Source organism: Bemisia tabaci, chromosome 8, assembly GCF_918797505.1.
Source record: "Bemisia tabaci chromosome 8, PGI_BMITA_v3".
NCBI classification, from domain to species: Eukaryota; Metazoa; Arthropoda; class Insecta; order Hemiptera; family Aleyrodidae; genus Bemisia; species Bemisia tabaci.
Window position 1 is genome coordinate 18,963,711 of NC_092800.1, and position 25,620 is coordinate 18,989,330.

At 36.9% G+C, this 25,620-nt stretch overlaps 1 protein-coding gene across 1 annotated transcript; it reads left to right on the forward strand.

Moving 5' to 3' along the window:
- Positions 1-5,789: 5,789 nt before the first annotated feature.
- Positions 5,790-24,649, forward strand: LOC109044439 (cytochrome P450 4C1-like). Its single transcript, XM_019062159.2, has 11 exons — positions 5,790-6,591; positions 7,958-8,064; positions 9,082-9,175; positions 9,875-10,063; positions 10,634-10,703; positions 12,105-12,231; positions 15,959-16,141; positions 17,167-17,235; positions 17,724-17,892; positions 21,911-22,093; positions 24,477-24,649. Exons 1-11 carry the CDS (start codon positions 6,396-6,398, stop codon positions 24,647-24,649), a joined length of 1,560 nt encoding a protein of 519 aa, XP_018917704.2. The 5' UTR covers positions 5,790-6,395.
- Positions 24,650-25,620: the final 971 nt, after the last annotated feature.

Consider the following 25,620-nt stretch of genomic DNA (forward strand, 5'->3'; position numbering starts at 1 on the left):
TATCCATATCGTTGGTGATAGACAGCCACCTTGCGCTGCACCTGAATTTAATTTTATCATAAAGTCTGGAAAGACTAAGAATCTGTTTGTTAAATAGGATTTCATGATTTCTATGAGATATTGCGGGATGTTTCTTTTATACATGGTCTCAATTATGTCTGTCCAGCTTACTGTATTGAATGCGTTTTTGATGTCTAGATTGAGTAAAAGTAATAAGCGTTTTTGAGTGTTACTGTTTTTTGTGTGATGTTCATAAATTTTTTTAATCCTGAGAATTGCATCGCATGTATTTTTGCCGTTTCTGAATCCAAATTGTGCGGTATTTGGGGTGAATGATTGTGTGAGTCTTTTGTTAAGAATGAATTCGTATATTTTAAACATCGAATTTAGCATGCATATTGGTCGGTATGCTTTAGGGGAGTTTATTTTTTTGGTTTGTTTCGGTAGTAATGCTAGTCGGGCTGTTTTCCAAGTGTCTGGAAAATCGCATTTTTTCAGTAAGGAGTTTAACATGTCTTTGTACGGTTTGAAATTACTATTTATGTATATTTTGCTTAATATCGGAATTATGTTGTCTGGACCTGGGGCTTTATAGCTCTTTTGTCTTTTGATTGCCATGTGTAATTCTTCATCTGTTATGAGAGGTATTTCTGTTTCTGGTATTGTTGACCGTTTCCATTGTACATAACCATGGTCTGGAAATAATTTGTCAACTGTATCTAATAGTTCCTTTTTGGTTAGGGTGTTGGTGTCATGAGTTGGTGGTCTTTTTAGTTTGTTTCTGAAGATCTTGTATGCTTTCCCCCATATGTCATTGTCTAATTCTTTTATTATTTCGGTCCATTTTTCTTGTTTGGATTTTGCGATTTGATGTTTTAGTTTCTTTTTTAATTCTTGATATTCTTGGAAGGTATCTTCTTCTATTTGTTCTTTTTTTCTTTCACGTATGAGTTTTCTTTGGGCTTTTAAACATTTTCTCTTTGTTTGTTTGATTTCTGTGTTCCACCAATATGGGGTGGTTTTTGTATTTTCTGAGTTTTGAAGTCTGAATGTTTTGTTGGCTGCTTCTATTATAATTTTTTCACAAGTCATTGGAGATAATGTGCTTTTTTCTAGGTGTTGAGTTGTGAGTTCTTTACATTCTTTTGAGAATTCTGGATACTTTTTGGGGTCAAGGATCCATTTATTGACTTTTTGTTCTGTTTTTCTTGTGGTTTTATATTGCGGATTGTATTCTAGAGTGAAGCATCGGTGATCGCTTATATTAATATCGTCTATCACTTGCATTTTTAATTTTGATTCTGTTTCGGGTGAGCATATAACTATATCAGGTACTGAGTCTCCCCTTGCACTGATAAAGGTTGGTGTATATGTTGATGTTTGATTACATGCCACCCGGCCTCGCTTGGCGACCGTCATTAGCTATTGTTCGTCGAGACGCCGACGCAGTGATCAGGAGCGTGGGGAAGAGAGGGGTAAGTGGATTCCTGTATGAGCCACGTTTAGCTAATGGTCTAATGAGTCTCGAGGCTCATCACAGATTGCACTTACACAGATTGCACTATCATGAGTGGCGGTAGCCACCACGGGCAAGTAACCTATCCTCCAACAATTGGCAACACAGCACAGCCCGGTCGAGGCAATGACACCATAGTTACACGAACTTGGCTTATTTGGGTTTTTCAGAGCACGGGTACCAACTTTTGAAAAGTATAACCGAGGTTACAGATCTGTCAAAGCAACGTTTTGAACAAAACGGAGGAGTTAGATTCTCATTCCGAGAGTGCCGACCTGCTCAGCCATCCTCGAATCAATTCGCTTGATTCTGCTTATATATGCATATTTTAAATCAGCGCGCCCCATTCTTAGGCTTTTTTTAAAAAAACCAAGTAACGTAGACTCTTGGTATTCACTGCACATAAACTAGCGACCCCCAGAATGAGAAACAACTTTAAATCATAATTATTGATGGATAAATAAACTTTTTACACGCTTTGGAAAATCTCAAAAGTTCGCGGTAGTCACTTTTCGGTAAGGAACTAAGGGACTCGGTTATTGTATCGAGCAGGGTTCGAAACGATCGCAAAGGCGGTATACTACGTATACGCGCCATTTGCTGGCCAATGACGTGTGCGTATTTGATCACAAAAAATTATTGAGGTTACACCGTCTAGACAGACGAAATTCTCGAGAGGATTAATGGATGACAATGAAATAAAATAAATCGTTTGAATTTATAAATGTTGAATGTCAATGACATCCGAGCCAATCAAGTATCTCAGTTTGCTTTATGCTTCATTCATCTGAGCTTTTTTCATTTTCTATTTTTTTGCAATTAAAAATTTAGGTGTTATTTCGCCAAAAGCCTTGTGGTTTTCAGTTTTTTATTGCCTCAGTTTTATTTTATTTTTTTTTTATTTTCATGAATATTTAAATCTGTTGTTAACCGTTCTGTACTGTACTTATTTTGTTTTTTGAGGTAATTATCTGAATCTGCATATTTCACAATATTTTTTTCAATGAAGTCGTGGTACCTTCATCCGGTGTGTCAAATTATATAACTTCTCGCTGTGCAATATGGCAAGGTGATCAACACGATTTCCTCCTGGAAGTCCTATTTATCGATTACCTATGTTATCACAAAAATCCAGCCAAATGTTGAAAGATTTTATTTAAATTTTGGAAAATTAGTGAATATTGTTCAATATTGGCGCATTTAAGGTAACACGCAAAGCTAGATCTGCCTGTATTTGATCATACCGATACATCTTTAACCTCATTAAAATACACCATTTTGTCCTGAATTATTTTCTTGATAAATTCACATAAATCTCTGGATTTTAATGAAAAAATAACTGAAATGTCTTTTTTTGAACACAGGAAAAAGTTCTTAAGGAACAGTACAGTATTTTTGGGAATGAAAACAGACCTGTTACAACTGAAAATATAGATAAAATGGAATATACTAAGCAAGTTATCAAAGAGACTCTTCGCCAGTTTCCAACACTACCTTTCATTCTCAGATCCATAAAAGAAGACATTAAAATAAGTGAGTAAAATTTGTGAACCGCATCATCAAAAACTGCACGGTTTTAAGCAAGATTTTTTCTAGGTTGCCTTTAGGATCAACGATTGGTCTATAGTAACGGTTCACAATTTTTAACACTGAAATTACGTTCTCTTAAATTATCTCAATAATCAAGTAAAAAAATTAAAAATTTTAGAAAAATTTTCAATCATTAAAATTACTAATACTCTCTTATTTTCATGTCCGTTTTGAAGAAATTATTTTTTTGGGTTTCTAATGTTCTTTCTTGAAGGTGCCTTTTCAAAGGCGTACAAAGGGTGGAGCGGGGCAGGGGAGCCTTGCCCCCCCCCCCCTAGAATTAAAAATAGTATCATCTTGCCCCTCCCAGAAATTCTGGATGGTGGGAAAGAACCTTCGTCGAGGATGATTATCTCTCCTAATGTAGAGTCTAAATTGAAAAATAGTGTTCTTTCACTCAGTAATTTCTAAAATTTTCATCATAGAGGCCTTAAAAATGGGGCCAATTACAGTTAAAATTTATAATTTAAAAAAAATTTCCGGATCCATTCAATGCAACAATTTGAGAGTATTCTTTGCTGAAAGTGAAAAATTAACGTAATTTTTCGGTAGAAATGATTGGAAAATCTGCGTCATGGAAGCCACAAAATGCGTCCAAACATGGTTAAAATTTCAAAAAATCCCCGGAAGAAGCCCCCCGAATCCCCCGGTGGTAGAGGGGCCAGGCCCTCCTGGCAAAATGACCTAGAAACGCCTATGTACCTTTCTAATATACAAGGGATTTTCCGATGGAATATTTCGGAATGATTTTGAATTCCTAGTGTTATAAGAAGGACCGATATGTAATAAAAAGAAAATTTAAAATAATGTCTAATCTGTTGGCGTGCAGAATATATTTCTTTTTATATTTTTTACGGAACTTTGATAAGTGGGAATTGAGTCAATAATTTTAATTCTTGTTTTGCAGCACAAGACCATATTCTGCCAGTAGGTTCACCGGCAGTGATTGCGCCACTACTGACCCATAATTACGATTCAACACTGTGGAAACAACCGAAGCAATTCAATCCAGAAAATTTTTCAACCGAGAATGTGCAAAAGGAGACGCAAGTATTCATTCATAGCTTTTAGTGGTGGTGCAAGAGGATGTATCGGTAAGAAAAACTGTACTCATGATTTTTTACAGCTTTTGTATTTTTCACTTTATTTATCTACTTATTTTTAGTGCGATTCGCTTAGAATGTATATAATTCTTTCTACAAAGCATCTGTGATCTCCCTATTTTCTACAGTCATAGAGAATCACGGATGTTGCTCATGTTTATAATTCACGGCATTTTCTGGTAACCCAGCTGAAGATCCTCTGATGTGTCTACTTTTATAACATGATACATGAGTAGTTGTAAGGTCGTCGTAAAATCTTTAGAGTATTTGCGATCAAATAATCAGGAGGACAAGAGCACTTCTACAGAAACTTCGTGAGGGGAACGTCACAAGGGGAGGAGCCTATGGAAATACAGTGTCATAGAACCTCATTCTTTTTACTCATAAATGCAACCTGATGGTGCGTGTGCACAAATATGATCCATGTCTTAGAGCGCGAATCATTCAGTTAAGATAGCTAGGTACTTATAAAGGAGGAGATTGGGAAAAATATTTTTGTTTCAGAAGTGTTTTCATTGTATTACAATTTGGCTGTGTGGCTTTTCTTGCAAGTGGAAAATTCGAATTTTTCGTGCCTAAATAATGATAATTTTTCGTGACGGTGAATATTTTGTTAAAAATTTGATTTTGATCATTTCGTCATATGAATCATGTTTTACGTAAAATGTTGAGAAGAAAACATATCGACGGTGTAAGTTGGCAATCACATAACTCGTTTGCGGTGTCTGAAAATCTCCACCTTTAAGTTATTTTTTTAACCGTTAGTTTTAAAGAATAGCTGTTGTGTAGTTTTCCGTTTAATAAATAAAGTATGATAGGAAGTTTGCGACGTCGCAAATCGAGTTATGTGATTGCCGACTTACAACGTCGATATGCCAGGGTGCTCAAATTCGTGACTTACCGAGTGATTCATTATAATGGACCACAAGACAAGGTACGAATTTAAGCAATCTGATACATGTTTCTTATCCAAAATTTCACGTCGAACACGATTCGCGCAACGAAAATTACTGAAATCAACTCCTTACGAAGATATAAACGCTTTTATTTCACATTGGTTACGAAGAATTTGAACTGCCCGCTCTCAAGAAACTCAAAGCTCTACGTGAGTCAAATCGAGCACTACAACGGTTTCAGCAAGCTTCTCAAACGAGCAATGTTCATTTCCCACTGTGTTTTGTTCGAACTATAAGCAATTTGCTATAGCTGAGCCAGAGCGTCAAGATTGAGGTTGCCAGATTTTTATATCGCAGAGACTGTCATGATAACGTTTAGCGCGCGATATGAATCACGTAGAGCAATGAGTTTCATGCGCGGGTGGTTAAAATTCACGCATCAAGAATCATTAATTATCTTCGTAAGGAGTTAATTTCGGTAATTTTCGTTGTGCGCATTGTGCTTTACGTAAAATTTTGGTTCAGAAACATGTATCTAAATGCTGTAATTCGTACCTTGTCTAGTGGTCCATTTATAGCTCACAATCAGCCTGACAATGTTAGCCCAACGTACTTACGAAGATCTAAAACTAAAATAAACTCTCTATAATTTAAGAACGAATTGTTGAATTTGTTTTGCATCTGAATCAATAACAAGTCACACCTTTTTAAGGAGCGATGAAACTACCTTGAGTACCTACACTCACAAAAACGAGAAAGTAATGCAATGATCCAAGGCTACCGCGTTGGTAAAACCGAATGTTCCACGAAAACAATAAAAAAGTGAAGTTACTCAACAAAAAAAGGACCAGTTGACCCTTCTATAGTCAGGTCCTGTTTTCAATAATTGATTGGCAAAACTGACAGTTTATGGAGTAGAGTTTGCGAGCTGTGTCAACCGGTAGCGCGATTATGTGCGAAGTGCTTTAATGCCCTACATAATATCGGAAGTAATTTTCTGAAAAGGTGATTCGCTCATTATCATTTGGTGTTTTAACTATCACTTGTTCTATTCATCTCTCGCGTCATAATGTAGTTTTCTAATTATTTATTATTTACTGAATTCGCACTTTAAAACGTATATATCAAACTTTTAACCTGCAACTAATAAATGGAGATCGGTTATAGTGTACCAGTTTATAGTTTGCTTTAAATATAAATAGTACTTTTTTGCATCAATGCATCGCTCATCATCAATTTTAGTCTAGAATTGCAATACATTGTGTTTGATTGTGGGTTTATTCGTGTGCAATGGAAATATTAATCCCTGGACTGTCTGACGTCACTGGGGCACTGTTAACTATCTTATGCATCTGCTTGACCCTGACATGGGGTATTCATAAATGGAATCGGAGGCATAAGGAGCGACTTGCCTCAAAGTTTCCTGGACCAACAGCTCTGCCTTTCGTCGGCAACGTGCTGTCACTTCTTAACAAAACTCACTATGGTAAGTGACTTTTTTGGAGTAAAAAAGGAAAGTTAATCTTCAACAACTGCTCGGTTGTTTAGCGCTCCGTACACAGTTGGACCAAGTTCATCAGAAAGGAACCAACCCATATTTTCGAAAAAATTGAGTTAAGGGTGTTATTGAGTTCCTCTCGTTGTATAATGTCTCCTGCCAAATACTTAAAATCGAAAAAAAAACTATTAGTTCGTGAAAAGAGGGATTAAAGTTTACATTCCACATTGGGTCTTATGGAGGAATAAAACCTCAAACTTATTTATCTCAGTTTTAACTTCATAAGAATTGGTTCTCTTCTGATAAACGCGGTCCAGTTAAAAGTGATTAGGGCTTCTGGAACAGGGCACGTACCGAAGATGCCAGGTGGAACCATATTTTTACCGTCACGTCTCATATGCAGGTATTCGTAGATTGAAAATTGACGATTTTTGAAAGTGAGAACAGCAACTGTAAAAGAAATTAAAAGACATTAAAAAAATAAACAATGAATAAAAAAAAACTGTGAGGGCCCATTTTCCGGAGATTGACACGTGGTAAAAGTATTTTGTGACTTAGGTAGGGCTTTTCATTCCATGGGTCCGCTGGGAAAGACACTGGGTCCAACCATTAATGAAACATAATGCAAGCAGCAAACAACCTGAAAGCGATTTCACACGTATAAATTTGCAGAGCTTTTCATACATATCGATAGGAATGATAATTACAGCTGAACATTACCTATACTTCCGATTTCAAAATGCGCGTGATCAATCTAGACATTTTATTTCACAATATCATATGAGATCATATGTCCTCTTGTATTTTTTTTCTTAGTTTTTTTAAAAGCCTAAAGTGAAGTTATCAACTTATGGGGATTGCGCATTTGTTTTAAAATTGTTGATGTTATACGATTTTCCCAACATTTTCTTTTGTTGATAATGGTAGGCAAAAATAATTTTACTTGTAACAAGGAGAAATGTTTTTCCTTCCCGGAAAAAGTGAGTGAAACTATCGTTGGAATTTTCTTTCTAATGATGGGTTTCATTTTTGCTCGGCGTATTTAGTTGCCTTGTGGGGTTCAAAAAAAGAACAAGTTTTAATGAGCTGTGTAATTGTCACATTCTCGAAAACCGTACTAAAAATTTGACATTGTCAGGAGTGAAACTCTGTTAAAAATCGTCGGAAGACCCCTTATGATCACCCAGTGGTGCATTTCCCATGAATCCGCTTTTCCAAATGTTTTCTGAAAAAGGATGTTCATATCTTCCAGTAGATACAACGATAATGTGTCTATAATCGCACAGAAGAATTATCCAGGATATGTATGCTGAGCAATGGTATTTTAGGTCCCTTAATTCTGCTACTTTTCCAGACTTATTATGGATCGTTACCGGATATTGTGAAGAGTATGGATCACCATCTAAATTCTGGCTTGGTAGTAAACTTCTTGTTTTCATCACAAAACCAGAGGATATCCAGGTAAAAAATATACAAAATTGTTGATCACCTCACGATTTTGCAACACTTACAATTAGTATTCTGCAAAATAAGCATAATTGCATTATGCCCTTAAACAAGTATAAGATTTCAAAACCATTGCCAACCAATCATTGGTTGTTATTACAACCATGAAGATGGAAAAAAAAAACAAGAAAAATAAGAATGCACTTTTGAGAGTTCAAAAACGTGTGGATTTAGAAAATTGATTTTCTGAAAAGTTGGTGGATGATAATTAATAGAGAGATAAGGTCATTTTTGGTTTCAAAAGCTGAAAGTAAGTGAGAGTAGGCCCATATGACAACTGCATTAAATAATTTCGTCATCTTTTCAAGATGCAAAACAAACGAAACAGTTTTGCAAGTGCGAGTATAGGCGGAATATGCCATTTGATCGGGCAAACTTCCTTATCAGACACAGCGGAGAAAATTTATTAATTATAATACAACAGTGGAAACTATTGAGTGAGGTGAACACGAGAATACCCATTGTTTATAAATTGAACGATTATTGGAGAAGATGGGACAAAATAATCTAGTCTGCTAGTATACATGTTTTTAAATGGCAAATTTTGAAATAATTAAATACGCGATAAACCCCCAGTTCTTTCCTGTTCTCTGATGTCTGTATCCTCAAATAAATATTTGACGAGGAAAGTCTTCGTGGGTCTGATTCGAGTAGTGTCCTCATATTTCTGAATAGAAAATTGCTATACGTACATTAGAGTCGCTTTTACAGCGCTCTGGCGCTCTACGAAGCCTAACCACCAAAAAACCTTGTCATCCCACAACCCTTCAGAGATTCGGCACTCCCTTATTTCAATCAAAACTCCCTATAGCCGTCCTCTCACTGGGCGTCCCGTTCGTCTCCTCCCAGGAGGATCCCAACATGCATCTCCTTTGACATCCTCTCTTCCATCATTTTGTTAACATGACCTTATTAGACAAGACCTGAAAATTGTTTTAATCTGATAATTTTTCTTTTTGTTGCATTTTTCAGATCATTTTGAACAGCTCTAAAACATTAGCCAAAGATGCGGTTTTTTATAAGGTTGGTCAGGCAGGGATAGGCACCGGTCTGATTACAGCACCACGTACGTAAATACCGGTTCAAAAAAATTTGATGTACCTAATTGGCACTTGGTTTTGACAAAGCTTTTATTAAAACATAAAATGCGCAGCATTAAAAAATTCATGTCACATCCTTGCTCGTGCACCACTCTTTAAGCCACGTAAAGTCTCTTTTTCAAAAATGAGAAATAAGTTGATTCGATAGTCAGGAAGGTTTGAACTAAATCGACGGGGTAAGTTCGCAACCACGTGTCTCGGTTTGCGGCGTTGCAGACTTCTTATCCTATTTTATTTTTTAAACGAGAAACTACTCTACGACAGTTCTAAAAAACTGCCCTCCTTATTTTTTTCTGTGTCCAAATAAAATTCTACATAATACTTCAAGGAATGATCCAGGTTTGTTATCCTTTTAAAATTAAAATAGGAGCCGATATTTTCAAATATTGCAAAACGAGATACGTGGTTGCGGACTAACATCATCAAATGCTTCTTATTTTCTCTTCAATATGTTCCGTATGAGATGATGCTTACAATACAAAAGTTGCAAATGGACATCTGAGTCAAATCTTAACTTTCTTAGTTAAAATCCATTGCATTCGGTTTTGTCAGACATAAGAAGAGGTACTCTTTTAATAAACTGCAAAAAAGGAGTGCAGTACCAAAAAAGTGATTGGGTGCCAATCAAAATGACTCTACATCCTCTTTTTATTCCCTAATTTCAGTCGAAAAATGGAAGAAAACTCGAAAAATGCTGACGCCATCTTTTGCTCCAAGAGAAATCACAAGATTTATGCCTGTAATGAGCAAAAGAGCAACGATCATCGTACAAAAGATGCAACATCATTGTGGTAGTGGTGTCGAAGTAGAATTTTATCCGTACTTCTTCACGGCTTCACTTGACACAATCTGTGGTGAGCTACTAATTTTAAGCAAGTAATCTTCTTTATTTTAATATTGTCAAAAAATATGAAAAGCGCTTGGCATCGTAAATTATTTGTGGAAGCTATGAGGTCTGAATCAATGATTTATCTAGCCGCCGAGGCAGCCTATTCCAATATGCGCGCAATAGCATGGCGCGCTTGATATCGTTGAAAAGAGGAAAATTTTCTGTTGTTCCAACGAGAAATTCCAGTCGTAGTGTATTTGATAGATATCCTCATTGGTCTGGTAGGAAATTTCTATTCGTGTATTATGAACTGCTTGAAAACAAATGCACCTTAAAGTTTTGGTCTTACTCTGATTCAATCCCAATAGAACTTGAATTTTTTGGAATTTTTCATAAGATAATTGGATGAGCTTGGAAATGTCCTGCTCCTAATTAAAGAATTTTAAAAGACCAAAAAAAGCTTCTTCGGGGCCTAGAAACGGAAAGTGAGGTTCAACATTTCAAAAACATGCATGCTACAGAAAGATGTAATTTACTAAATCAAAATTTCCAAACATTCTATCACATGGAAATTACAGTCACGTCTCTTTTTTAGAGGCATCTTTTGGGGTGAAGGTTGACTCTCAGCTAGGTCGAAGTCGAGACTGGGCAGAAGTTTTGTTTCGGTAAGTATCTGGCGTCTATAAACTAATTGAATTTATTTTCTTTCTTTTAACATAAAATCACGAATTTTTCAAAATACATCAAAATGAGAGAAAAAAATGCGCTCAACCCAATAATTCTCAATTATTATGATTCTGAATTTGGAGGCCCTTTCACAATTGGAGATGCTCCAGCAATCACTGCACTTCTATCCAAGAGGCTCGGCAGCGGCAGCTAGAGCCAAAACTAGTGGCCCGTGCTGCCAAATTTCGCCAAAAGTACCGAAAAATTGTCATGAGGCTACCAATTACCACCACTTTAGTCCAATTTTGACACCCAGGACCGTAAAGCTTGCTTCAGCTGCCGAACTTTTTGGATTGCAGATATTACCGAAAACTGTTTTAGTTGTTTTTGAAATAATTGGAAGGCACGCTGACAAACAGTTTTGCAAATTTCATCTTCAGTCTTTAGAACATGTTTTTGTTCAATTGCTTCAAGTCATTCTTCCTATTGTGAAATACATAGAAGATCTGTAAATTTTAATTTCTTGTTTGTTTTTTATATAACTTAAATGATTCTTATATTCTTTTCGTGCTGCTGTCAGAAGAAAATGAAAACTAATTATTTTACGTAAGTGTTTTTTTAGTGGATCTACTTTTTCGTATGAAACGAGATGCTTAACGGATGCCTTATATTTTGTCCCTCCTTTTTGGTTTATTTAATCATGTGTCAATATTGATCTGTTTATCGATTTAAATACCTGTCTCTTTTGCGTCTAGAAGGGAGGGTTTTTTTGGTTTTAAGAATCTAATTCGATTAGGGCTAATCATGTTTATAATTTGCTCCTGAATCCAAAAATAATTCAGAATTTTTCCGTCTACCAACCAATTTTTCTTCTTTTTTATAAACGTACTTTTAAGACAAGAAGTATTTTGTTATAACAGCAAAGATGATGTTTGAAAAACTCGATTTTACAAAAAAAAACAGGTCAATGTTAAAAAACGTAAAAGACTCTTCTCGAATTTTACAGCACAAAATTCGGCTAAAAGTCAAGGGAGATTCATTCGATTTTTTTAAGGAAAATCACTCTCATAGTCACTAAAAAATACATAAGAAACATTCAATTAATTCAGAAAACAGTAATTGCCCAAAATTTGAAGACCTGAATTATGAATAGTTAGCGGAGTAAACAAAAGCCGTGAATCCCATTTCCTGCTTTCTATAGACAGCAGTTCTATGGTGCGCACACTGAAGTAAAATCCCCCAATATTTTAATATTTTTAAATTTTTGAGGCCAATTGATCGGGTTCTTTTCCGAAATTCCCGGAGAAACTGCAGATTTTATGAACGAATCATAGTTTGCCCCACAGCTGCTGTAAACAGCTATTTCTACATGATTAATGAGTTTTTTTATATTAAACTAGGGTTTTGCCTCTTTTCGTGGAGCGATTTTTTACACCATTGTTGTACATGGACTACATTTATGAAAAAACAAGCTCTGCAAAGGTGATGAAAAAGGACTGTGACGATTTTCGAGACTTCAGCAAGAACGTAAGTGTTCAATGACATACTTTATAAACTTAACATTTAATTTGTATACAGGGTGTACCAAAAGTCCGTCCCACCCCTGCTAACTTTTGAACGAATTGAGCTAGGGTAATGAAACTTTGGGAATGTTCCTATCTCAAAGGGGACCATCTTTTGGGGGGGTCAAAATTTTGGTCCCCCCTCAGGGGGGGCGCGGGGGGCCCCCAACTTTTTTTTTTCAAATGGCAACCCCTATCTTGTGATACATCATTCGAAAGAGCATAAAAAACTAAGAATTTTGGCGCAAACCGCAGATCAATATCTTAATTTTTGACCGAGTTATGATAGGTCAAAGGTCAAATTTGACCTATTTTCAAAAAATCATAACTCCGGTTCAAATTATCGTAAAGAAAAAAATAAAACGGGAAAATTTACCAAATTGTGTCCGCTTTTAAGTAAAAATTGCAGAAATCACTTCGCTGTAATTTTAAGGGGGGGCTCGGACCCCCAAATACGTCAATTCAAAGGTCATTCAATTTTCCCGCGAAAAAAGGCAATTTCCCCTAGATTTGCCTCCACATTATCTCAGTAAGGTCAAAATTAGTTCAACATTACGTTGGCAAGTCCCCAAATTTCGGGAAAAGTTAAAAAAAACGAAATTTAACGGTCAAATTTAATCACCTTTAAATTTCGTTTTTTTTTTAACTTTTCCCGAAATTTGGGGACTTGCCAACGTAATGTTGAACTAATTTTGACCTTACTGAGATAATGTGGAGGCAAATCTAGGGGAAATTGCCTTTTTTCGCGGGAAAATTGAATGACCTTTGAATTGACGTATTTGGGGGTCCGAGCCCCCCCTTAAAATTACAGCGAAGTGATTTCTGCAATTTTTACTTAAAAGCGGACACAATTTGGTAAATTTTCCCGTTTTATTTTTTTCTTTACGATAATTTGAACCGGAGTTATGATTTTTTGAAAATAGGTCAAATTTGACCTTTGACCTATCATAACTCGGTCAAAAATTAAGATATTGATCTGCGGTTTGCGCCAAAATTCTTAGTTTTTTATGCTCTTTCGAATGATGTATCACAAGATAGGGGTTGCCATTTGAAAAAAAAAAGTTGGGGGCCCCCCGCGCCCCCCCTGAGGGGGGACCAAAATTTTGACCCCCCCAAAAGATGGTCCCCTTTGAGATAGGAACATTCCCAAAGTTTCATTACCCTAGCTCAATTCGTTCAAAAGTTAGCAGGGGTGGGACGGACTTTTGGTACACCCTGTATTATAATAACGTACATTTTTCTTAAAATAATTTATTTCATGACATAATTTTTATCTGGTGTTAGTTTTTAATTTAAGTTTAATTTGGTTAAGTAACATTAAGAAACAACCGCAACAAGTTGCAATCAGAACACCATGTGTTTCAAGGTGTCACATTACCATATTTGAACACTCATTTTAATATGTATTTGGAACCGTAATTTTGAATGAGTAAAGTAGCACTTGGAAGGTTGCTTCTATAACCCCTGCTGCCCTGCCCAGTGCCCTTGCCATTAGGATGGGTGCGAAGTTTTTCCTATTGCTTAGAACATTAGTCGAAGTCGAACAAGTACTGATGATGATGGAACTTAAAGCTCCGAACGCGTCTCACATAAAAAGATCACCACAAGGGAAAAACCGATATTTGTTGAAATTTTTTTTATCACAATTCACTTGTGCCCCCCCCCCACTCCCTCCCCCATGATGTTTCTGTCAAAATGAATGTAAAAATTCCAATTGACATGCATAAAAGTAACCGGATTTGTCAAAACAAAAGCTGGCAAGGCGAAAAATTCCAGCAAAAACGATTGTAATATCATTACTTACATGGTGATGCTAATAAAAAATCTTGAAGCTGTACATATGTTCATACGTCCACTACGATTCTTTAGAATTGTTTCATCATTCAAATGAGAGAGTGCATTACTCAACGTCACAGCATAATGATCTCTTTAAATTATACTTGATTGATAAGTCATTCAATCGATTGCATACCTAATTAAAACATAATTATTCCCAGGTAGCATTTCTCAACGTAAAAATAGCAATATTTTGAAATTAAATTCCGATTTTTTCACGAATTTTCGGCAATAAAATTGCTAGGATCATGCATCAGCACCAGGTTGATTATACTTGATCTTGTCGCAATTTTATCTCTATAAAGTTGCGTTCGATAAAATCGAAAGAGCGACGCCAAAAACGACCGTTTTTTGGCACAATTTGAGCCAGAAGGGATTTTTCTGAAACCGGGCCCAAACGATACCTTATGATACCCTAAAACTCTGGTAAAAATTTTAGCTTGAGTATACGCCCGGTTTTTGAGAAATGAGGGGGCAAAGTTGCCAAATCGCCATCATTCTGGACAGCATTTCTACAGCAAAAAGACGGGAAAAATGGACGAAAAAGTCAAATATTTGATGGGTTTCGGCTGTAAATGTTCTCATTGGGCCCCCAAGCATTTAACTGTGTTCAGTTTCAAAAATTTTGGTCGCTTAGTGGTCCAAAATGGGGAGAAATCGTCGACAAATCAGGATTCTTTGTCAAATTTTTAGAAATGGAAGTAAAATTGTCGGTCTGCTGCAGTTTTCATGGCTAACAATGTTCTTATTGGTCCTCAATGTATGAAAATGTGTTCAGCTTCACAAATGTACATCGCACAGTGGTCAAAAATGGGGGAATTAGTGGACAAATTAAGATCCTCTGTCAAACTGTTGGTCCCCAGTAGAGTTTAAATCCCGGAAAAATGCATGTTTTTATTTTTTTTAATTATTTATATATGTCAGACCGTATTGTTTATAGAACGTTGTTATAGAATAGACTTTGTAGCATTATTTCAATAAAATATGCAAACTTTCAGAAATTTAAAAAAAAGAAAGAAAAGTGGAGAGAAAAAATGTAAAAAAGATTTAAATAGTCAAAAAAAGAATTTAAAGAATTTTTCTGGGATCTAAAGTCTACTGGGAACCAATAGTCGTACATCATTTTTAAAAAGTTAGGCAGAAGATCTTAATTTTTCCACTAATTTCCCATTTTGGACCATTGTGCGATGAAAATTTGATAAACTGAACCCAATTGAATGCATTGAAGACCGATAAGAACATTGTTCTGCAGGAGACCAACAATTTTACTTCCATTTTTAAAAAGTTTGACAAAGAATCCTTATCTGTCCACGATTTCTCCCCATTTTAAACCACTGTACGTCCAAAATTTTTGAAACTGAAGATAATCACATGCACGGGGGCTCAATAAGAACATTTACAGCCCAAACCCATCAATGGTGTAACTTTTTCGTCCATTTTTCCCGTCTTTTTGCTGTAAAAATGCTGTCCAGAATGATGGCGATTTGGCAACTTTGCCCCCCCATTTCTCAAAAACGGTGCGTATACTCAAGCTAAAATTTTTACCAGAGTTTTAGGGTATCATAAGGTATCGTTTGGGCCCGGTTTCAGAAAAATCCCTTCTGGCCCAAATTGTGCCATTCTTGGCGTCGCTCTTTGGTCTTGATTTATATCATGATCTTCCATTCGATTATATTGCAATATATTGCCGTCAATAAGATAACAATTTTATTGCAAATTTATGTGATGAAATCGCAATTTTCTTAACCGATAATATTGCAACAAATCGACGTCACTAAAATCAACATACATTTTACAACCAAATCGCGATTACTGCTGCTATGCTGACTTGTTTTCGTATCTTGACCCCACTACAGATGATTAATGAAAGGAGAAAACATATTTCAAAAAACTACGGCAACAATAATGATGATATGAATGGAGCAGGTGTTGATTGTCCAAAGTATTTACTTGACGCCATCCACAATTTTCAAGAAGATAGCATCTACACTTATTCTGAAACAGATAAGATAGATGAGACTGTAACCTTCATACTCGCGGTATGTTTCCTTACATTTTATTTTTGGCGCCGAGCTGTGATTACACCCGAGGCGCGAAGCGTCTCGGGAGGTTGGACCGCGCAGCGGTCACGGGGCGTGTCCCCAGTTACTTCAATAAAAAAGCCATGCAAATGCATTTAGATTCATTTACGATGTGGAACAACATACATAGCTTTTGCAACCGGGTGGCACTTACCAGGTTTTGAATGAATGCCCTTTCTCTTTAATGTAATCAGACAAAGAGGTCCGTTAGATGAAAACTGAAGTTGATCGAAGTCGAAAAAATCTATTTCCAAATTTTGATACAAAACGCTTCTCATCAGTCTCAAAAAAAACTGAGTCCAAATTCCACGGCATAATTTTCATTACCAGTAACGTTCTACGATCTATAGAAATGAATCGCCTCTAACGCTAGCAACATTGTTGCTAATATGTAACGGCGTTTTTCTCGAAATCGCCGTGTTTTGCCTTCAAACTTTGAATTGCTTTTGAAGGGTCCATATTAGACGAAAATTGGCAGTCCAATTTTGAGCCGGTCATGTAAAAAAGATCTCCTAGAATTTTGACTTTTTGATTTCTCACTGAAGAGTGTGATCTGTGGATGAGGTCTAAAAAGACCCAAACCAGTATAGATCTCTCGGCGTGACTCCGACTTAATAGTTAATATTCCAATGCAACCTACCTGAGCTGAACACTCCCCCCCCCCCCCCCCAGTTTTGTACTGGTACTCATTAGAGTTTAAATGAAAATTATTTTTGACTTTAATTATAATTTTCGGAACTTCTTAGCTTTGATTTCCCCGCGAAATGGTGTGGATCCAGCACCATTTCTCCACCTTGTTACATACAGTTCGGGTTACCTCTTAGTGTTTTTTCTCTCATCTAAAATTTTGATTCACATCAGAATCAAGACTGCCAGATGTTCCCATATATTCAGAAATGACTGACATAGTGTCAGGTACTTTTTTACTGAAAAATATTTACATGCATGTCTATCGTCTAATTCTATAGTATAATTTTTTACAGGGAAGTGAGACCGCGGCGCAAACCAACTGTTTTGTTTTGTTAATGCTAGCTATTCATCCCGAATATCAAGTGAGTCTGTGAAACTTATTTAATTTTGTATATACCTAGAAATAGATGAGGATAAGCAAACGGGACGTATCTTAATGTGGTATTTCCAAAAACAGCATATCTGTTGAAGGATAAAGAATATTTACCTAATCGTTTAAAGCCTGTTAAGAAGCTGTGACTTATGTTAAAAAGTAAAAAAAGGGGCTACGGAAGGATTTAAAATACTCGATCCCTCTCCTTCTTGCTGCCAATGATTACATTACATTCATTTATTAAAATCAATTTTGAAAATGATCTCTATTTAGAGATGTTAAGTGAACACATTTGATGAAGTCCAAGGACGATATCAAAACCTGAATCGCTGGATTCACGATAGCTTCTTTACAAAACGAATTTGACAATATTTTGTATACAAGTATGGTAATATTTAATTTGAATGTTGAATGAGATCCACCATTCCAAACATTTTCATCAACCAAATGTTTTATGCTTCATTTTTTGCATTGTAGGAGAAAGTTTTCGAGGAGCAGTACAATATTTTTGGAAACGCCGATAAGCCTGTTACACTGGATGATCTAGATAAAATGAAATATTTGGAACAGGTTATTAAGGAAACTCTTCGCTTGTTTCCTGCGGTTCCTATTTTTGCGAGGTATGCAGAAGAGGACACGAAATTAAGTGAGTGGTGGCTTTTAAAACCTAATGGGTCAGTTACGCTGGTCACAGAATCGTGTTTTGGTGTGTGATTCTTGGAGATCGGCTGATGAGTAACAAGATCGTTCACGCAGCAACTTTCTACGTTCAAAATTAATAAATATATTGCGATTTGAAAAATTCGGTTTATAACGTCAACACGTCATCCATCGCGGTTGTGACACCCTCGGTTTCTTCCACCTTGCTTCCATCCGGGTTTCACGTTGAGTATAGTGGAAATGTGTGTATCCCTGACAAATGAAAGCAAGGTGGAAGAAACCGAGAGTATCACTACCGCGGTGGATGACGTCATGAAACGATTTTTTTAAAGCGCGCGATATCTTCATTACTGTTGAAACGCAGAGAGTTGCTGTTTGGACGGATCTTATTATTTTTAGCTAATCCATAAGAAACAAGCATTAAAACTTGATTCTGTGACCAGCGCATCTGACCTATTCTTATTTTTGTCAGTCCGGGTGCGTTTTTGAATGTTTTGGAGTATCTGATAACCGAGAAAACAAAACATGTTCTTGTTTGGATGTTCTCCACAAAGATAGCCGTCTATTACTGTACCAAATCCTTTATTCTATCGGATAAGTTCACTCCATGTTTTTTAAAATAGAAATACAGCGACCCTCGTGATCCAGATTTTAATTTTTTTCACCAGCGTTAGATGCGTTCAAAGGCGATTCTTGAACGTTGGCAACATTGCTTTTTGTGCATTTGAATCCGTTAAAAATATCGATTTTAGGTTAGGCAGGCTGCCTCGCCCAGAGTCGATTGTTAGCCATACATTTAAATGGAGGAAAATAGTGTGCTGCCAACGTTCAAGAATCGCCTTCGAACGCATCTAACCTCGATGAAAAAAAAATAAAATCTTACAATTTCTTCCAAGGGCATTCAAATAGACTTTCAAAAATAACCCGCAGTAGTTCAAAAAGTGTTGGAATTTTGAGATAAAGTTGGCCACGGTCACGTGACAAGACACGAACTAAAGCATTGCTCCGTTAAGTAAATTCATTCTCTTTGAAATTTTACGTAGAAAATTATTCAGACGACGTGACGAAATGGAATTCTAAAAAAAGTAGGTTACACCACTTTAATGTTGATGATATTTGTTCTTATTGTGTAAAAAAAGAAGATACGCATGCTATTCTCGACTTTTTCAACAGCCTAAATCCCACCATCAAAACCCTTGAAATTGAGAATAACAACCGTCTCAATTTTATTAGACATGACTTTAATAAGGGTGAATAGCGAGATTTAGGGCCGGATTTACCTACTTGCCTCCCATGGGCCGCCTGTATTTTGCCGCCCCTATCTCATTCGTTTTGAAACATCAATAAAAACCGTCAAGTGAACGTGCCGGAGGGAGAGGGATGCATAAGACGCGTTTACTCGTGTTGGATACATTTTTTGCGGAAGCCCTGTCAACACTACTAGCAAAAATTCACGGAACTTGGCGCGAAAGTTAAGTTCCGTAAACCTGTCTCTGTGTGGACAATGCCTTCCATTAATAAGAAATGAACGAAAAAATTATGAAAGAACAATCATAAATGTGGTTCAATAATTTTAACTTCCACCGCCGCGCCGTGCTGATCGCACTTTGTTTGGCGCAATGCGTGAAGTATTCATACACTCTTGTAGGCGCTATGCCTTTCACGCCGACCGCTGCTGAACGCACTGTGTTTGACGCAATGCGTGAAGTAGTCATGCAGTCTTGTAGGCGCTAATATGTGTTACATGCCGACCGCCGCGCCGCGCCGAGAGCCTCTCCTTTTCATCTCAAGTCCTCGTCATCATTCCTTTCTGCGCCGCGCCGCTCCAGGCCAAATTGCGTATTTGGTTTCTCTCTCAACTAGACTAATGAAAGGGCAGCCAACCTTCTGACACAAAAATGTCACTGACAAAATTCAGATTCCAATGTTAGACCAAAACGGCCAAGAATGTTCATAAATGAGCGTTCTGGCCAAATTGCGTGTTTGGTTTCTCTCATAACTCGACTAATTAAAGGTGCTGTCTTTTGTATCACCACAAAACGACAAAATTGGAAATTACGATACTCACAGGAAATGCAAGATTTTGTCGCCTTTTCCCGTTTGCAATTTTATTTTTATACCTACATTTAAAAAAAATTGCAAAATTTTCCGCCCCCTAAATTTGCTGCCATGGGCGTTTTCAAAACAGCCAATAAGTTCCGTTATCGGAATAATCGTTTTGCATAGTTCATATTATTCCATTTCTAACCACTTGTTTAGTTATAGTCCTCCTATAAAAACCACCCATTTGCTAAATACAATTCTAGCTGAAGCGCACTTAAGCGCTTTCATGACTGCAAAAATGTCAAAGGAAATCGACACGCCCAGCGTGCATGGAGGCTATTTCAATTGTAATCTTCCGTCGCATTTCTAAGGCGCAATGATACAACTATTTGAACTCTCCGGAATGCGTGAGGTATCACGCCGCATTTGCAGGCGTTTTCAAAACAGCCAAGTTTCGATACCCGGATTATCGTTTTGCATAGTTCATATTCTTTTTTTTTCCATTTCTAACCATTTCTTCAATTATAATCCTCCTATAAAAACCACCCATTTGCTTAATACAATTCTACCTGAAGCGCATTTAAGCGCATTAATGACTGCAAAAATGTTAACGGAAATCGACAAGGCCAGCGTGCATGGAGGCTATTTCCATTTAAATCTTCCGTCACATTCTTACGGCGCAATGATACAACTATTTGAACTCTCCGGAATGCGTGAAGTATCACGCCGCATTTGAAGGCGTTTTCAAATGAGCCAAGTACCGATACCCGGATTATCGTTTTGCATAGTTCATATTCTTTTGTTATATTCCGTACCACTAGTTTATTTTTAATCCTCGTAGAAAAACTACCCATTTGTAAATAAAATTGTAGCTGTCGCGCACTTCAGCTATGCATTCACAACTGCAAAAATGTCAAAGGAAATTGACAGGCCCAGCGTGCATGAAGGCAGGCCAGGCACAAGGCGGGGATACTGGGTCCCTGGTACCGGGGCCCGGGTCCCGGAGGGGGCCCGTGTTACCCGTAAAAAGCCATTACGAATTCACATGCAACCCTTGTTTCGTAAGAAAAAGTGATCAATTTACTCTAAAAATCTCGCAAAAGGTGAATAGATTTTCAGAAACACGCTGGGGCACTGTAGAATTCTTCTTAAATTTTCAAAGAAGTATACTTCTTGGAAAATTTCTATCTATTTCATGATTTTCAGTACAGAGGGATATTTTTAGTAACTGCGTTTCATTATCTTCCGTCGTCAGATGTTAAGAGTCTCCAGTCTGGACATCCTCGATTTCAATGGCTCATGGCTCAACTCCCTTGCCATACGAGGTGGATTCAGTGGGCTGCTTGACTGAAATGTATAGCCCCCCAAAAAAAAAAATAAAACAGTTTGAAGCACATCAAGTATTTGTGCGAAAAAAAAAAAAACATGATTATTACGCAGAAATTGATGGAAAAATTCTTTATGGAAGCTTCAAAATGCGTCCGATTTGTCGTTTAAATTCTAAAATTTCTCAGGGTATGCCCCTCGGACCCCCCTCCGTGCTTGGGGCCCGGACCTTTAAACTGGTACCAGGGCCCGAGACGGGATGTGGCGGGCCTGCTTGCTATATAGATTAATTTACGTGCGCTCCCAAAGCACCATCTAACGGATGGGCCGCGGGCCGCGTAGCAGCCAGGGAACGTACCCCCCCCCCCCTCCCGTGTAATTTATACATAAATAGTTCAACCAGACCAATGCTAGGTGAATGTGATGAGGCGTAAGCACATAACTTGGTTCTTTAAGGCATTTTCCATTGTTGTCGTGTGGTTGAAAGACTTGGTGTAGTCGTGGCTATACATGTATGACCTTGTCTGGTGGGTCATCAATGTATACATTCAGCAGAAGAAGCTACATTTTGAGCTTTTTGAGGACAAGCTGCCTTCTCTTAACAATTTAAAATGATTGATAATAATTGTTTTCAGCACAAAATTACGTTTTACCAGCTGGTGCAACTGCGATAATTTATCCATTCTTCACGCATTATGATACGGAACTTTGGCCAGAACCCAAAAAATTCAACCCGGATAATTTTACAGCTGAAAAAATGGCGAATAGACACAAGTATGCTTACATACCTTTTAGCGGTGGTGCTAGAAATTGTATTGGTAAGTCTGAAAAAAAAGTGACATCACAAATTTTAGAGGACATTGTGTTCTGGCTCTTATTTATTTATGTTATATTATATTTTATTATATTTAGTCATATGGTAAAAAGACCTGTAGTCATTTTAAAGTTCTCTTGCCATGCCAACAAACAAGTTTAGAAAGCTTCTTTTCGGATTTCAAAGGCTACCGATAAATACCTTTTAGCGGTGGTGCTAGAAATTGTATTGGTAAGTCTGCAAAAAAAAATGACATCACAAATTTTAGAGGGCATTGTGTTCTGGCTTTTATTTATTTATTATATATTATATTATATTATATTATATTATATTATATTATATTATATTATATTATATTATATTATATTATATTATATTATATTATATTTATATTATATTATATTATATTATATTTATTATATTATATTATATTATTATTATATTATATTATATTATATCATATTTAGTCATATGGTAGAAAGACCTGTAGTCATTTTAAAGTTCTCTTGCCATGCCAACAAACAAGTTTAGAAAGCTTCTTTTCAGATTTCAAAGGCTACCGATAAAATTTTCATGAAATGAGTAACTGTACGATGTAACGTATGTCACGAGTAAATCAGAATGGGAGAGTCGAGAGTGTGCTGATTTTGAAGAATAAGCTTTAAATCAAACACAATAGCAATGAGAGAATTCTATAGGCTGCTGACTGAAACATATTATGAAAGCTGGAATATAGAGCATTTCTCGATGAATCCTGCATATGAAGCCAAGCTAGCGCATATCAATATTTGTTTTTGCGAAAGAGTTAAAAAGAAGTCTAGTTAGAAAGAGCTTGATGCAAAAACGGCTTTTTTCGCCCCCCCCCCTCTGGAAGTTCTTCAGACTTTGTCTATTGATTACTCATACTTGAGCGCTTCTTTTCCCAAATTTTCAGACCCCCAAAAAATTTTGGGGGGGAGCTAGGGGGGGTGGAAGTTAAAACCTGTGAACCTCGATATCTCTTGAACGAAGAAAGATATCGAGGTCCGGTTTGGACGAAAAATCGTCTAAAATTGCATACTTTAAGATTCCAAAGGTCAAAATCCCGATATCACATTTTTAAGTCCACATATGTGCTTTTCTCCAGTTTTTAGGTCTAGAAAATTTCTTTTAAACGAAAAATTTACAAAGATCTCAATTTTTTATTTGAACAAAAACCAGTTTTTTAAATTGTTCGTCTTTTTCCGCATCCAACGAGTGGTCGTATAAGCTGGGGAACCGAACGGTTCCGGAGTTATGATCGATTGAAGTTTCCGCTCAACGCGCGCCGACCGATTTTCGCGCGCAAAAAAGTCGGATTTGACTGTTATTAGATCAGATTGAATGTTCAAACTGAGTAAAATGCTTTATTAGGGACTCTTGAGGGTCGCTGAGTTCAGAAATTACAGATACTTCCAAATAATTTACGTTTTTAAAATTACAGCTCCGCAGCGCTATTTTAGAGGCCCACTGAGCGCCGACCGGCCGCTCAGTGGTCCTGTCCGAAGCTGCAATTTTAAAAACGTGAATTTTTTGGAAGTATCGGTAATTTCTGAATTCAGCGACCCTCAAGAGTCCCTAATAAAGCATTTTACTCAGTTTGAACATTCAATCTGATCTAATAACAGTCAAATCCGACTTTTTTGCGCGCGAAAATCGGTCGGCGCGCGTTGAGCGGAAACTTCAATCGATCATAACTCCGGAACCGTTCGGTTCCCCAGCTTATACGACCACTCGTTGGATGCGGAAAAAGACGAACAATTTAAAAAACTGGTTTTTGTTCAAATAAAAAATTGAGATCTTTGTAAATTTTTCGTTTAAAAGAAATTTTCTAGACCTAAAAACTGGAGAAAAGCACATATGTGGACTTAAAAATGTGATATCGGGATTTTGACCTTTGGAATCTTAAAGTATGCAATTTTAGACGATTTTTCGTCCAAACCGGACCTCGATATCTTTCTTCGTTCAAGAGATATCGAGGTTCACAGGTTTTAACTTCCACCCCCCCTAGCTCCCCCCCCAAAATTTTTTGGGGGTCTGAAAATTTGGGAAAAGAAGCGCTCAAGTATGAGTAATCAATAGACAAAGTCTGAAGAACTTCCAGAGGGGGGGCGAAAAAAGCCGTTTTTGCATCAAGCTCTTTACACCAACCTACGGTCAGCTCTGAAATACGTGGTTTCGCACTTTGGTCATCGATATTAGATCGAAAGGAATTATATAGCGAGCGAACCTGACGTGCATATAGCTTCTTTCGATTGTATTCAAGTGCACATCGTTCGGTCTATAATAAGTACGTTTAATTCAGATAGTGCGTCTTTTTTCCAATCATCCTAACGTCATTTTCCGATAAATTCTATTCTTGTTTACAGGTAAAAAATTTTCAATGCTAGCAATGAAGACAACACTATCCATCTTTATACGGCAGTTTCGAGTTAGCACAACTACAAAACTTGAAGACATAAAAGTTTATATGGACGTGGTGCTTAGATGTAAATGTGGTTGGAATATGACACTTGAACAAAGAATAAATCAGAAATCCTAAACTGTCCGTTCTGTTTATTGATTTCTCATCCTTGCAGTCTTTAAAGACTAACTGTCCTGAAGACTCTCAAAGCTAACATTAAAACAATGGCGGCACGAATTAATGGGAGAAAGGGAGCAGTCCCTCCCCAAAAGCCAAAAATAGTATAGATTCTAATTGCAAAATAGACGTATTTAAATAAATAAAAAGGAGCTATACATCCATTCTGACATGAGCCCTGAGATCCACAAGAACATGATGAGTGTAATTTAGGGACGGTCCCTATTAAATGAACTGAATTAAAGTATACAAATACTAATGTTGGATACCGTCTTCCGCTTGAATTAAGTCATTTTTTCTCACTGTCTTTCTAATATTCTTATTATCATTCTCCCATATGCACCGAGTTCATCAGAGAGGACCCCACCCACATTAAGTTGAAACTGAGAGAAAGAGGTTTGAAGTTTAATTCCTGCATAAGGCTCAATGTGAAAAATAAACTTTAACTCCTCTTTTCCCAAAACAATTTTGTTTTTAGACTTTCAGTTTTTGGCGGGAGATAATTTACGGCTACTGAAACTCAAAAACACCCGTAACAAATTTTTTTCAAAAATTTGAATTGTTTCCTTTCTGGTAAACTCGGTCCATATGAAAGTTAGGAGACCTAAATCTATTAAACAGTGGAACAACAAAGATGAAAAAAACGGGAAACAAGGCTAAAAATACACAATTATGAAACCCGAGACGTTTCGACTCAACACTGAGTCATTTTCAGTCGGAAACAATAAAAAATTTTTAAAAGAAAAACGCTAAAAACCTGAGCTCTACATGGTGGGGCCGGGATCTGAGAGAAAAAAAAGAAAATTGATAACAAACAAGACACATCGATGCCAGCACCAGTAACCGAAAATGACCGATACGCTAGTTCACGATCCACACACAGATGGCAGCACTAACCAGTGAAACAATTAAGTTCAAGGAAAAGCCAATAG